The sequence below is a fragment of the Anguilla anguilla genome, chromosome 4 (assembly GCF_013347855.1).
Source record: "Anguilla anguilla isolate fAngAng1 chromosome 4, fAngAng1.pri, whole genome shotgun sequence".
Taxonomy (NCBI): domain Eukaryota; kingdom Metazoa; phylum Chordata; class Actinopteri; order Anguilliformes; family Anguillidae; genus Anguilla; species Anguilla anguilla.
The window spans coordinates 63,353,508-63,368,217 of record NC_049204.1 but is presented as its reverse complement, the minus strand read 5'-3'; the positions used below and the strand labels follow the sequence as shown (position 1 = coordinate 63,368,217).

The 14,710-nt window shown below is 39.5% G+C and overlaps 2 protein-coding genes across 3 annotated transcripts in view; both read left to right on the top strand.

Annotated features, from left to right (window-relative positions):
• LOC118225172 (polymeric immunoglobulin receptor-like) overlaps positions 1–12,372 on the top strand; it is a 34,664-nt gene extending 22,292 nt beyond the window's left edge. Inside the window, exons 4-11 of one of the 2 annotated variants that reach the window (XM_035413255.1) lie at positions 1,333–1,644; positions 1,786–1,939; positions 9,969–10,063; positions 10,262–10,314; positions 11,079–11,171; positions 11,451–11,510; positions 11,911–11,988; positions 12,167–12,372. In XM_035413255.1, the coding sequence (XP_035269146.1) occupies positions 1,333–1,644; positions 1,786–1,939; positions 9,969–10,063; positions 10,262–10,314; positions 11,079–11,171; positions 11,451–11,510; positions 11,911–11,988 (845 nt within the window). In that variant the 3' untranslated portion in view covers positions 12,167–12,372. Of the gene's footprint in view, positions 1–1,329; positions 1,645–1,785; positions 1,940–9,968; positions 10,064–10,261; positions 10,315–11,078; positions 11,172–11,450; positions 11,511–11,910; positions 11,989–12,166 lie in introns of both variants that reach the window. The other variant, XM_035413256.1, reaches the window with a different exon arrangement.
• LOC118225773 overlaps positions 1–14,710 on the top strand; it is a 218,164-nt gene that overhangs the window by 189,012 nt on the left and 14,442 nt on the right. The window lies entirely within an intron of this gene.

Here is a 14,710-nt window from a genome sequence, read left to right as displayed (position 1 = left end):
TTGCAGTAATGTGCAGACTGTAGGGTGTCACTGGCTTGTAGAGAGCAAGTAAGGAGTTCTGTTTTCCTTTTACATTACTTCAGTGTTACAACACACACACACAAACACACACACCCACACAACACCCACACCCACACCCACACACACAGACTGGGTAAAGGTACATATGTTTTAGTTTTTCATTTGTATGATGGATTATAATTTTTAAAAATCCACGATTTAATAGAATATTCTAAAATAATTAGATGAGCTTCAGGGAATAAATTGAGCTACAAGATCATCGTAACAATTTGTACTATATGTTGTGTGTTAGACCAAATTTTACTTAGATGCAATGTGTTGGTTACACTTATTTTCATGGTGTGTTTGAATGACACTTACAGAGGGCTAAACACCACATTTCACCAAGACTGCTTTATGTGGACCAGATAAGGATGGGATGTACTTTATTCAGACAGGGGAGAAAGCAGAGAGAGTAACAGATACAGAGGGGATCTCAAATCAGAAGTCAGCTGCCTTGTAGACTGAGTTTTACTCCATTGTGATGGTAAAATGAACCCAAACTGATGAAGTGTGTGTTTCTCTCTGCAGGTGCTGACGCTGTGTCCACAGTGAGTAATGTAGCTGTACAGACAGGAAGATCTGTCACCATCCCATGTCACTATGATAAGAAATATGAAAATAATGTGAAATTCTGGTGTCGGGGGTCAGATTGGTACAAATGTCTTACTGGAGTACGCACTGACTCTCCAACAGTCAGAGGTGACACATCAATCACTGATGACCCCACCCATCATGTTTTCACTGTTACCATTAAAAATCTGACGGGGTGGGACACTGGATATTACTGGTGTGGTGTAGTGATCAATAGGGGTGAAGATGTGGTCACACGTCTGTTCCTGTCTGTCACTGCAGGTAAGATGGCTTCAGCACACACTGCACTCAGAAAGACCTGCTTCCCAACCTCTTAATAACAGCATCTTCACTTGATGATTTTCAATCATATGCTGCTCAGAACGTTCTACTGTAGAATGCTGCTCTGGGGGTAAATGGGTTAACCTACCAGTTATCCTAGCAACACTGAATATTTCCAAAACATATAAAAGTGCTGACATGTTTGTTTGTGACTCTACACAAAGAATGAGAGTGGGCTGGCAACTTTAATGGTACTTTCTTTGTAATCTACTGCCAGCATGAATCCATGAGAACATGGAAATAATTTGCTTTGGACTTTGAGTGGCTTTAAAGTGCAGTTTATTTTTATTTTGGGGAAAACCTAACGGATACAATGCTCTATATTTTTGTCTTTATTCTATGGTTTTTATTCAGAAGCTCCTGGACTCTGGGTTGACCAGCAGGAGGTGACCGGTGTGGAAGGGGGCCATGTCAGTGTGCAGTGTCACACTAATTATTCAAGCAGCATGAAGAAGTGGTGCAGGGCTGAGGGCTCCTGTGTGGAAGTGAATTCTGCTAAATCTGGAAGAGCAGAGATCAAAGACGACCACTCTGAAAAAGTCTTCATTGTGACAATGAGGGAGCTGAACAGGGAGGACACGGGCTGGTATTGGTGTGCTGCTGGAAAACTACAGGTCCCTGTTCACATCACTGTCACTCAGAAAACTACTACTACCACAGTCACCACAAGTAAGGAACTCAAATTAAACAAACCTGTATAACAATGCATTTTATCATAGAATATTAAATGGTCTTTTCTGTCACTTCCTGTCAGTGAGGGTTGAAAAACAGATGGGTATAAATGGTGTTTTCTCTTCTGACACTTCATAGCAACCCAATGTGTAACATCAAGAGCACTATGCACATCTCTTCCAGTTAGCACAGCAACCACATCAGCTACAGCCACCAAGCCTTCAACCTCAAAGATGTTGGCAGTCACAATACCTCGGTCATCTTTTCCACCCACAACCCCTTACAACAATAGGTAAGATATGTATGAAGGAAAAGCCCTCTAAATTAAAAAAAAAAAAAGTTAAATCAACAACACAAATAATAATAATGACAATAACAACAATAATAATAATAATAATAACAATAATAATAACAACAATAACAATAATAACAATAATAAAAGTAACATAGTTGAAAAAAATTTATAGGATGTTGGACCCCCATTATTCTTTAATGAAATGGCTGCTTTTCCTGACTAATGTGCCCCCAGAATTCATTGCTCTTTCAAAGTCAATGAGGCGTCCTCCTGCAGCTACGCTAAGGCTGTGTAAATATGATCAATAGAGAACACAGTGTCAGATACCGAAAGACGATTGGCTCAAAGAAACAGGAGTTATTATTTTGTTGTGGTGCAAGTCTGTGGTGCAAACAAAGCACACCGTGTGTTAACATGACCCCTGAATCTCATTTTGACATTTAAAATGCGGGTGAAAATAAAAAAGTAAAAGAAGATAAGTTTTGTATCTTTACAAATATATTTTTATGAAATAAAATGTTATGGAACCAGATATTCAGCTCAAATGCAGCATCATTTCAGAGCAGAGCTTCTCATTTCTTTCAGCAGCAGTAGTACTGGAATCCCGTAATGTGGATATATGAACCTAAAGCATGCCGCTGAGTTTAAATTTCATGCACCCCGTTACTGCTGTTAAGCCCTTCAGACCTCATAATCGTCCTGATGACATCAGGGATACTGTTGCTGGCAGCAACTGTTGCTACTGTTACCTGGAAGCAGTGGAAGAAATACAGTGAGTTAAAAAAAAAAAAAAATAATGGTTAAACTTTCAGACTGGGCTTTGCACTTTCTGACTGATACCATCACATCTCTCTCTCGACCCCAAGAGAACAACAAACTGACCAGCACAACAGAAGGGTATTCTAATGTGTTCTACTCTTCTACGTCTACTGGCCAGAACACGGAAGCCAGCCGTGTTCCAGATTAGTTTTGTGTTCTCCCCTTAGCTTTTCCTCTTTCAGTGAGTGAGGCCAGTCTATGTACATCCCCTCTGATTTGTCTGTGAACAACTTTCCCACTTCCTGTAAGCAGGCAGGTTGTTCACCACGAGACAGCAGCTGCACTGGAGCTCATTCAGTGCTTTTGCTGCCTGCAGGGAACACACTGACGTGCAACCAGAGGCTTGGAAATAAGTTGCGAAGTGCGACACTACCGATGAGATAATACAGAAACATTATCTGTGGTGCGCTCGCTGAATGACACTCAAACCAGTCTTTTCTGCGTAGTGCACCGACGAGCTTGGAACGGACTCTGGGGCCGCTACGCAACACCGGGGTTGCTTTGGTGTTCCTAATATGCTCCGCCGTCGCCTTTTGGAAGATTTGGCGATACCGCAGTAAGTCGTGTGATTTTTCTATTATTAATCCAGTTTTCGCTAAATTGGCACATGGAGTTTTACTGCTAGCATCAATCAGCACTTTGTTGAGGCACCTTTGGCAAATCTTCCATGAAACACCCTCAAGCCAAATGAGAATTTTTTTACCCTGAAGAATGTTTGTGTACTTAAAGATACACGTGGGCTTACATGAGTGGAAGAAACCATTAGCAATAACAATAACAAAAACAACGAGAATACAATGAAATGCATAACTGGTTTAATGTTTTGGGGTCGAGAGGATATAACTGTTAATGTGAAAAACGAATGTTTGTTTATTGAACGATTATTCTGTGTTTGATGCGGTAGGAGCGCAGCACTCGAGAAAGAATAGAGAAGACGTGGGACGTTACGCAAATAACACAGCAGAGCCCTGCAATCTACTGTACGACCATTGATGTGGGACGCAAAAAATGTTTTTTTTTTTTTTTATCAATCAAAGTACAGGATTTCCCCTGTCCATATAAATTGCATGACGAAATATTGTTTTTCCATTTTTTATTCGATGTGGAGTCGCTCTGATGTCAACATCACCAGAATCGTTCCAGCCTCAGCTTTAACGCCTCAATATCTGCACCTATCACCACGTTGCCACAGTTTTTATCCTGTTTTCATTATGTGATGATGTTTATAAATAATCATAAAAGTGCACATATGATTTCAATCTAACGCTCTTTGACTATGTGCTCATCAACTGTGTTATTTTTAACTATGTACTGTAACCGGCTATCTGCATTATGATATATAATTCCCAATGTGTTACTTACAATGAAGCCTGATAAAAATTGGTTACAAACGCAAACAATAATAAAGTATTTCTGAATCCCAACAAATGTCCCAATTGAACTGTACAAGAAGAGTTGATTTGATGATATGCACAAGGGAAGAGGCCTGGATGCTCTGCAACGTGAGGAACCTGAGGATTCCCATCAAATGCAAATGCAGCCATTTAGCCCATTTCAAATGTTTGACTCTGCTGCCCTCTGCTGAATCAAAAGGATACTTTCAATTTCCCTACGTAATAATGTACTGATGCCCTCTGCTGGACAAACTAAAAATGTTCATATCTTTGCTAGATGATTAAATTAATATGGTGTAGCTGACTGGCACAAAAAAGTATAAGTTGTTCATGTCTTCATGAATGTAAGAACTCTGAATGTATTCAAAAGCCAACAAACTGGGGAGCTCAATATTTACGACATGCTCAGAGGTCCTGTGTTGTATCATATTCAATCAGTCAGCGAATTCTTGGCTGAAAGCTGACTTTTATCCCTGTTTTATATGTATTATAAAGTTAGAAATATAATACATATACATGATAATAAACAAAACAACTAATAGTGAATAGATAATTCATAAAGATGCAGGAAATGATAATGATAGATATCCTGCTCTGGCCACTGAGAGATCACAGACTGCAGAGCACGAGGGACCAAAGAGGTGGGGACTGAGAGGAACAGGAAGTGAGAATCATGTTAAAAAGAGCTGGACCCTCTAAATGATGCATACACACAAACAAGCTGGCCTCACACGCATATGGCTCCCACTCAGCTACTCTTCCTCTCCATCATCTTCCTCTCTGTACTGCCAGGTAGGACTTGATTTCTCTCTGTGTACTGAATACTGGAGCATTGTAGCAGTGAGACTGTCTGCGCCATAACCTTGAATTAATGAATTATACCGAAGTCTGGAGTTTACATGAATAGAATATGATTATGATGTAATTCATATATTTTTTTGCAATCTGAGCACAATTTCTTCTCTTTTTACATGCCCTAAGCTAGTTTACTTTCTTAAAACATTAATTTACGATGAATAAAAATCACAGTTTAAAAAATAATTCATGAAGCCACAAGAAACTATTTTTGCACGTCTGCAATTGATGGTCTTTTCTTTTTTGTTTCCTTAAAAAGCTTTTTCATTGACTGTTACACTGCTTACTCTTTTCTTTCTTATTTTCAAAGCCATTGAAACCAATTCATAAAGAAAGTCCATTTCATAAATCTCAACTGATGAAATTGTAATGTTTGTGCATTGTGTAGTTGTACAGGGGAATATATTATATTAGACAATATATTGCAATCATTTGGCAGACACTTTTACAGAACAGTGAACTGCAGTTGAGAGCATCATTGTTACTCTCAGGAAAACCAGAATGTAGTCTCGCTAAAATGACCCATTCATAATCACTAAAAGCTATGTGAACCCAAAAAATAACAACCTGTATTTTAATAGTTAATATATTTTTGTAACTGTCTAAAAGCAACAAAATTATGATTCATTCCCCACATCAGTATGCGTGATATTCTAAGTAAAGTCAAGCCTTCACATACTTTGCACGATTAAAATAGCTCTGAGTTCAAACTGGATGTGAAGTTGCAATGGTATTTTTCTGTAGGTGTGAATACTCTCACAGAAATAGCTTCAACCGCACGGTAAAATGTGCTGTGTTCTTTACTGTGGTGAGCAGAGAGGATTAAAAAGAGGAAATAATGCTGTTCTGCAGTCTCTAATGGTAAAATGATTAAACTGAGAACAGAAGGAGAATACATTTGTTTGTGAAAACTTTTGCACACATTATTTTCGGAGGCTTCCCCATAGAAATCATTGCTTTTAAAAGTCTCAGCATGTAAAGACACTGCCATCCAGAGAGTATGTTCTAAAATGTATGGGCCTTTTTTTCACGGAAGCAAGAATTAGTTTGCACAGGCTACTATATTTTATTAACCTGTAATTTAAATTTAGGCTTAATTTATGATGCTGTTCTGTGTATACATGCTGCTGTTACTTATCTATGTGTTGTAGATGCAGTGTACCATGGTGCTCTCCATTTCATAACTGCCAGGTCACTCACACACAGTTGCATCTTATACACCAAAGGGGGCCTGACCTCCTTAGCTGCATCTAGGCCTCAATTTTGCCCGATTTTCGAAAATCATTCAAAAACTCCTATCTTACCATTGCTCGACTTGTAATACTGTGATTTCCAGGCTCTTTCTTAGAATTTTAAATGAGTTGTAAATTAATTTTTAAAGTTGGCATCTCCTGCCCCACCAAAATTTAGAATGTCCAATTCACAAACTATGTACAAGCATGCTCATGTACGTCCCAAATGCTGGTGTAATTACCAGAACGGATGATGCTAACTTACTACTTAGCTTGCACTGCTTTAGCCAGCGTGCTAATAATGAGTAATAATGTCCTACGCTAATAAGCACACAGTTATGCATGCTTAGTCTTGCATCCAATAAAACAGTCAATATGTTCAAATGACACCAGTACCGAAATAAGACAGACGCCATCGATGCATATCCACCGTTCAGGTAATGACACCACCTCGGGAGAGTGAAGACACTCGTCTCGGGTTGTTCTCTGAAACACATGGTCCCAGCCAACTGCTTCTTTTCACACCTCAACCACAAGCTGCACACGCATTCTAGAGCAGGTGTGGAGGAGACCCATTTATACGCATGCGCAGAGCGCCAGCCACAGGCCCCTGGACAGACAATAGGGGTCACTCAAGCAACAAACAGTGCTATCCCCGCCAGTTTAATCCCTCCCATATATCCCTTTGTACATATATCCGGCTGTGTGCCGCCCCTGCAGGGCTGTTGGCCACTGTCAGCACCAGAGCGGGTCGGATTTGAACCGAGACCGTGGTGCTTACGGCGCTTTTACTTGTGAGCCACCCAGCAGCCAGCAAAATATACTTTTAAATTCCCCATCTGCAAACACCCATTTCCCCCTGAGTGATGTACATCTCCACTTCTGTATGCTGCTCTGGATAAGACTGTCTAAGTGATTGTCATTCAGTGTAATACTACAGTTGAAAAGCTGCTTTTATTAGACTTGGTGGTAATGGAACACATCCTTGAATAAACTAAATCTTGACACTTGTCTCTTTGAATGAACGCAAAAGCAGGGTAACTGCAACACAGGTCCTGAGTGTAAATGCATTTAATCACACTGTTTGCTGGTACCATTGTTCCATGTTTTTCTTGTACCACGTTACTCTTATGTTTCTTCTGTGTCTCTAAAGGTATTGAGTGTGTGACTGCTGTTCTGTCTTATATAAGAGATTTCAATGTTATGAGGCTACGTATAAGTAAAGGAATAATAAAAAATGTCAGAATATTACTATAAAGGATGTGTAGGGGACCATTACCAAATGTGCTTATGTTTTAGTTTTTCATTTGTGTAATGCATTATCATTTTTAAAAATCTACGATTTAACAGAATGTTCAAAAAACATTTGAAAATTAATGAATGAATTGAATTACAAGATTATTGTGACAATTTGTTCTATATTTTGACGTGTTAGTCCAAAATTTTACTGAGACCCAATGTGTTGGTTACACTTATTGTCATGGTGTGTTTGAGTGAATTAGTGCATTGGTGATGTTTGTACTCAGTAATAAGGGCACACCACTCACAGAGGGCAAAACACCACATTTCTCCAAGACTGCTTTATGTGGACCAGATACGCATGGGATGTACTTAATTTAGGCAGGGGAGAAAGCAGAGAGAGTAACAGATACAGAGGGGATCTCAAGTCAGAAGTCAGCTGCCTTATAGACTGAGTTTTACTCCATTGTGATGGTAAGATGAACCCAAACTGATGAAGAGTGTGTTTCTCTCTGCAGGTGCTGACGCTGTGTCCACAGTGAGTACTGTACCTGTACAGACAGGAAGATCTGTCACCATCCCATGTCACTATGATAAGAAATATGAAAAGCATGTGAAGTACTGGTGTTGGGGGTCAGTTTGGAACATATGTCATAGTGTACTACGCACTGACTTTCCAACAGTCAGAGGTGACACATCAATCACTGATGACCCCACACAGCATGTCTTCACTATTACCATAAAAAAGCTGACGGAGCGGCACACTGGATATTACTGGTGTGGTGTAGTGATCAATAGGGGTGTAGATGTGGTCACATGTCTGTACCTGGATGTCATTGCAGGTAAGATGGCTTCAGCACACACTGCACTCAGAAAGACCTGCTTCCCAACCTCTTAATAACAGCATCTTCACTTTATGATTTTCAATCATATGCTGCTCAGAACGTTCTACTGTAGAATGCTGCACTGGGGGTAAATGGGTTAACCTAGCGGTTATCCTAGCAACACTGAGTTATTCCAAAACATATAAATGTGCTGGCATGTTTGTTTGTGACTCTACACAAAGAATGAGAGTAGGGTGGCAACTTTAATTGTACTTTCTTTGCAATCTACTGCCAGCACAAATCCATGAGAATATGGAAATGATTTGCTTTGGACTTTGAGTGGCTTTAAAGTGCAGTGTATTTTTATTTTGGGGAAAACCTAAAAGATACAATACTTTATATTTTTGTCTTTATTCTATGGTTTTTATTCAGATCCTGGACTATGGGTTGACCAGCAGGAGATGACTGGTGTGGAAGGGGGCCATGTCAGTGTGCAGTGTCACACTAATTATCGAAGCAGCATGAAGAAGTGGTGCAGGGCTGAGGGCTCCTGTGTGGAAGTGAATTCTGCTAAATCTGGAAGAGCAGAGATCAAAGATGACCGCTCTAAAAATGTCTTCATTGTGACGATGAGGGAGCTGAACAGGGAGGATGCAGGCTGGTATTGGTGTGCTACTGGAAAACTACAGATCCCTGTTCACATCACTGTCACTCAGAAAACTACTACTACCACAGTCACCACAAGTAAGGAACTCAAATTAAACAAACCTGTATAACAATGCATTTTATCATAGAATATTAAATGGTCTTTTCTGTCACTTCCTGTCAGTGAGGGTTGAAAAGCAGATGGGTATAAATGGTGTTCTCTCTTCTGACACTTCATAGCAACCCAATGTGTAACATCAAGAGCACTATGCACATCTCTTCCAGTTAGCACAGCAACCACATCAGCTACAGCCACCAAGCCTTCAACCTCAAAGATGTTGGCAGTCACAATACCTCGGTCATCTTTTCCACCCACAACCACTTACAATAAAAGGTAAGATATGTAGGAATAAAAAGCCCGCTAAATATTCAGCTTAGTATCTTTTTTAAAAAAGAAGTTAATAATAATAAAAATAATAATAATAAAAGTAACATCGTTGATAAATGTTTAGAAGGATGTTGGACCACCATTATTTTTAATAAAATGACTGCTTTACCTGACAAATGTACCCCAGAATTCATTCCTTTTTCACAGTCAATGAGGCGTCCTCCTGCAGCTACGCTAAGGCTGTGTAAATATGATCAATAAAGAGCACAGTGTCAGAAACCGAAAGACGATTGGCTCAAAGAAACAGGAGTTATTATTTTGTTCTGGTGCAAGTGTGTGGTGCAAAAAATGCACAGTGTGTGTTAACATGACCCCTGAATCTCATGTTGGCCTTTAAAATGGGGGTGAAAATAAGAAAGTAAAAGAAGATAAGTTTTGTTTCTTTACAAATATATTTTTATAAAATATAATGTTATGAAACCAGGTATTCAGCTCAAATGCAGCATCATTTCAGAGCAGAGCTTCTCATTTCTCTCAACAGTAGTAGTACTGGAATCCCGTAATGTGGATATATGACCCTAAAGCATGCTGCTGAGTTTAAATTTCATGCACCCTGTTGCTATTGTTCAGTCTTTCAGATCTCACATTCGTTCTGATGATATCAGGGATACTGTTGCTGGCGGCAGCTATTGCTATGGTTACCTGGAAGCTGTGGAAGAAACACAGTGAGTATCCATATGAAGCATGTTGGGTGTCAAATGATCATTTGGATGCTGTGTATATGATTAGCACACTATTAGTGAATACACTGAATACACTGAGTCACAAGAATTCCACAGGCAGTAGGGGTTCTCATAGGGGGGGCTCACAGCTCTGTCCTGATCGCGCTCTCTTATCCCAGCTCATCGTGTGTCTCCTCACAGAGAGCGTCCAGGCGAACACAAGAGCAAGAGAGGACAGGAGAAACGAGGTGACGGTACGTCGGTTTTTACACTCTCCTCTCTGCCGAGAAAGCTGAGGTCAATGTCAGTCAAAAATCATTCAGAATATGAACTCAGCCACAGAATGGAAAAGGACAAATTACATTACATTACAGGCATTTAGCAGACGCTCTTATCCAGAGCGACTTACACAACTTTTTTACATAGCACTTTACATTGTATCCATTTATACAGCTGGATAGATACTGAAGCAATGCAGGTTAAGTACCTTGCTCAAGGGTACAACGGCAGTGTCCTTACCCAGGAATCGAATGTGCGACCTTTCAGTTACAAGCGCAGTTCCTTACCCACTGTGCCACACTCCGTCCTATGGTGACTGTGGAGTGGTAGTCCTGTGGAAAAAATTACTGCCTACAACAAAGTGTGAAGGTTCTTTTTTTACGTGAAAGAAGTTAATATACAGAAAAGCTGCACTTACCAAATTAAATTAAATTCAGAACAATCTTGGATTGGATACTTCGAGCCACACAAAGTTTCTGGTTGAACTGTAGAACTGGGAATCTGCAAACATGACACTAGCTCTATTTACACAGAACGACTACTATGATTTATTTCATAGTAAAATGTAGATATTGCTTTTTCTTAACTCTGTAGCTTGATGTCCTTTCTCTTGGAAATGAGCTCACTTGCTTGTACCTGGTCCACCTGTTGAATGGCCCTACTGTGCTGTTTAAAAGGCAGAGGTCTATACAGATAGACCAGCCATTATGATGAGTTTCTCGTTGTGTCTCTCTCTTAGCAGACTGTAGACTCTGAGGATGAAGCGACCTACAGCACAGTGTTCACCAAGACACGATCATCATCACACAGAATAAGTCCACCTCAGTCACAGGTTGGGTAGCGGTTGGATTTCTCACACATTTACAAAGTGTCTTTGCAGAGAATCACTCACAAAATCCAGTCTCATTTCTTCCTTCCTACAGATGTTTAGAGATCCTGTCTTTTTCAGATTTTTTTTCTTGGATAAAATTATAGGTATAGCTGTGTAACAAGTTCCTAACCCTAACCCTAGATACTGTTCTTCCCTCTGGATAAAAGCATTGGCTAAATGATTGTAATGTGATGTAAACTCTGGTTAGTAACAGAAACTTGTTCCCTCTTACTGTCCCAGTCATCTGAGAGCTCTGCAGATGAGGTCATGTACTGCTCAGTCATCCTGCAAAATCCACAGGTGAGACTGTTCACCATATTTCAGTGTCAGATGCACAGACAACAGATATCAGTAGGTAACCTGGCACACAATGGGAAAGGTGAACATGTAGGTATGATCACTAGTCTTTTAACCTTGATTTACGTCTTCAAATGTCCACACTGAAAACACAGGGTGTCAATTACAGTGTGCTTAGCTGGAGTTTAAATCTCCACAGAACTGCATTACCACTGGAACAGCTGTTTAAGTATGAGAATCAAGAATGAGCTGTTCAGGTTTCATGCAGTTATGTGGTCTAGGGGTTTCAAACTGAGGTTTAGTCTGACCCACAGAATATTGAAAGGGAAATGTTTGTATACCTCTCAGTAGAGTTCATTGTTAGTGACTAAAATACTGTGTATGCATGTCCTCTTCTGTACAGGCCACACACTCCCCTAACCAGTCTCCAGCAGGAACAGCCGATGATGTGATTTACAGCTCAGTAGCCCAGCAGAAATAGGTATATTTAGGTGGATTTGCACTTTTTTCATCAGTTGAGCAGATCATTCTTTTTGCTTCCAACACATAAGAAGTAAGAGTCCGTAACTACTGTTGTAACTAGGAGCAGAAACTGCTGTCATATGGCATCTTTACTACCTCTACGTTCCCCTGATATTTCTCTTTCTCTCTCATTTCAGTGATTACAGACACATGGTGGCTGTCGTAAAGGGTTCACACTCTGCTGTTTGAGTAGCGCTAAGAATAATCACAAGTGTTTGACCGTCTTTTCCTCTGTGGGGTTTTGGTTCCTGAATGTCAGATCTTCAGTGAAGCAGGAACTTCTTGCATGGCAAACTCTATCTGCAAATTCTACTCATATTCCACTGATGGTTTAATTTCACACAGACCAGGACATTCAGTAATTATGACCACACAGGTTTCACCTGTCAATCTTTAATGCATTTAAACAGTGTAGGCTGATATTAAAGAAGTTGTAAGCTTTGCAGCACAGTATAGAAATAGTAGATCTGACTGACTCAATGCCTTTGGGTGTTCATATGGGGCATTTATTCTTCATGCCATTCTTAGCTATTTCTGATGTAATGTGACCGGAGAATAAATCACCCTTTAACAGACAAGTAAAGCATCAGATTACAAGTAATTAGCAGCTTGTTGTTGGATTAAAGCAAATTCTGGGCATAATACTCTGCAGTTTTGCTCTTTGCCCAAGAAATATCAACACCTTAAATCATATAAGATACTTATCTCAAGGCTCTGTGACTCATGGAAGTTGCACTGAATTATCTTTATAAACTATCCTTCATTCCTTTCACTGTTTTTAGGACCTTTTTTCATTGTGCTAAAGGGTTTTCATTGTTTAACCCAAATTATCTTGATATGTATGCGTGAATGTTCCCCGTCAGCTCAATAGGGGGAAGCAAGGAGTCTGAAGACGGTCCCAACAGCAATTCTGTTTACATCACTGAACTGTATAAGAAGAGTTCATTGGTTTATATGCACAAGTCCCGGATGCTATGCAAAGTGAGGAACCTGAGGATTCCCATCAAATGCAGCCATTTAGCCCATTTCAAATGTTTGACACTTCTGCCCTCTGCTGGATTAAAAAGACGCTTCGGTTTCCATTCTTGATAATGCACTGATGCCCTCTGCTGGACAGATTGGAAATGTTCAAATATTTGCTTGCAGATTAAACAAACGTGGTATAGGTGACTGGCACAAAAAATTAAATAAATAAAAATAACACACTCCTAATTTGTTCATGTCTTCATGCATATGATGTCTCTAAGAATTCATTCAAAGGGCAACAAACAGGGGAGATCAACATTTACAGCATGCTCAAAGGTTTGTATTCAATCAGTCATTGTTTTTCTGACTGTAAAGCTTCATGCTATAAGGACAAAAGAAGAATATGTGATATTTAAAACATGTGCTTGGTTTGGGTCAAATTTTCCCATTTTAAACTTTTAATAAAAGAGGAATGACATCATTGAGAGATGCATTTGGTTTATACACAGTAAAATGTCCAGTCTTAATTCAACTCTTATCAGATAACATTCGATCCCGCTCAAAAGTGAGACCAAGTGTTATCTGTTAAGAGCTGAATTAACACTGGACATTTTACTGTGTATGAGTCCCATTGGGATAGAATAATCTCAACATGAATACACTCTGTCACAGTTAATGTCACACTGAAGCTGTTTATGTGGATTTTTTCACACACAAAATTGTTTAATGTAATTTGCAGCTTAATGTACTTCAGAAGCTGCTTGGGTGTAATCCTTGATTATAAACAAGCAATGCTTCATAGTGATGAGCGATGTATTCCAGGCAATTTTCAGTGTTAGTTCTTTCTTTTCCAATCACAGTAACCATAGAAAACCCCACACTCGGTAAAGCACTGCCATATTCTAATTGTATGTGTCTTGAAACAAATGTCATTGCTGCAGTTCCTGTGTATACATTCATGTAAAACCTTAATCTCCTCTCTTGACAAAGTTAATGCAATGTACAGTGAAACATAACTCAAGATTTTACAAAATGTTCTTCTTGACTTTCATAGCTATTTCTGTAATAATGTGATCTGAGAGTAACTCATCCTTCAACTGTCTACAGAAGTGACCTTTTAAGAGTAATTTGCAGTTTATGACACTTTCGAAGTTGTAAATAAGGTTGGAACCTGTACCAGGCAGAGTTTGGGAGCCAGTGCTATTAGACCGTGCAGTGAAATGTCACACAAAAAAGAGTGGATAATTTCAAAAGGTCATTACACTTCATATACATCTCTGTTTGTAAAATAGGAGCTCATTTCTGGAACAGGAAGTAGTGTCCACCAATCGCCTAATAGTCATGTTAATATATAATCACATAACAGTGAAAAGATAATATATAAATATGGTAATAAATGAAAGATAATAGTGAAAAGATAATACATAAAACGTAGGAAATTATAATGATAGTTATTCTGCTCTGGTCACTGAGATAGAACAGACTACTGAGCATGAAGGCCCAAAGAGGTGGGGACTGAGAGGAACAGGAAGTCAGATTCTTGCTAAAGAGACTCTTGAAATAACACACCATACAGCGTCCACAGGAAATGGAGAGGGTGTCAGTGGCCAGTCAGTGAAGCCAAGGAAGTTTCAGGAAACGGCCTCAACTGCGCATTTTCGCAACTGTTGAAGGTTAAAGAGCTTGCTTCTCATTGGATTTACTGTAGAAATCCA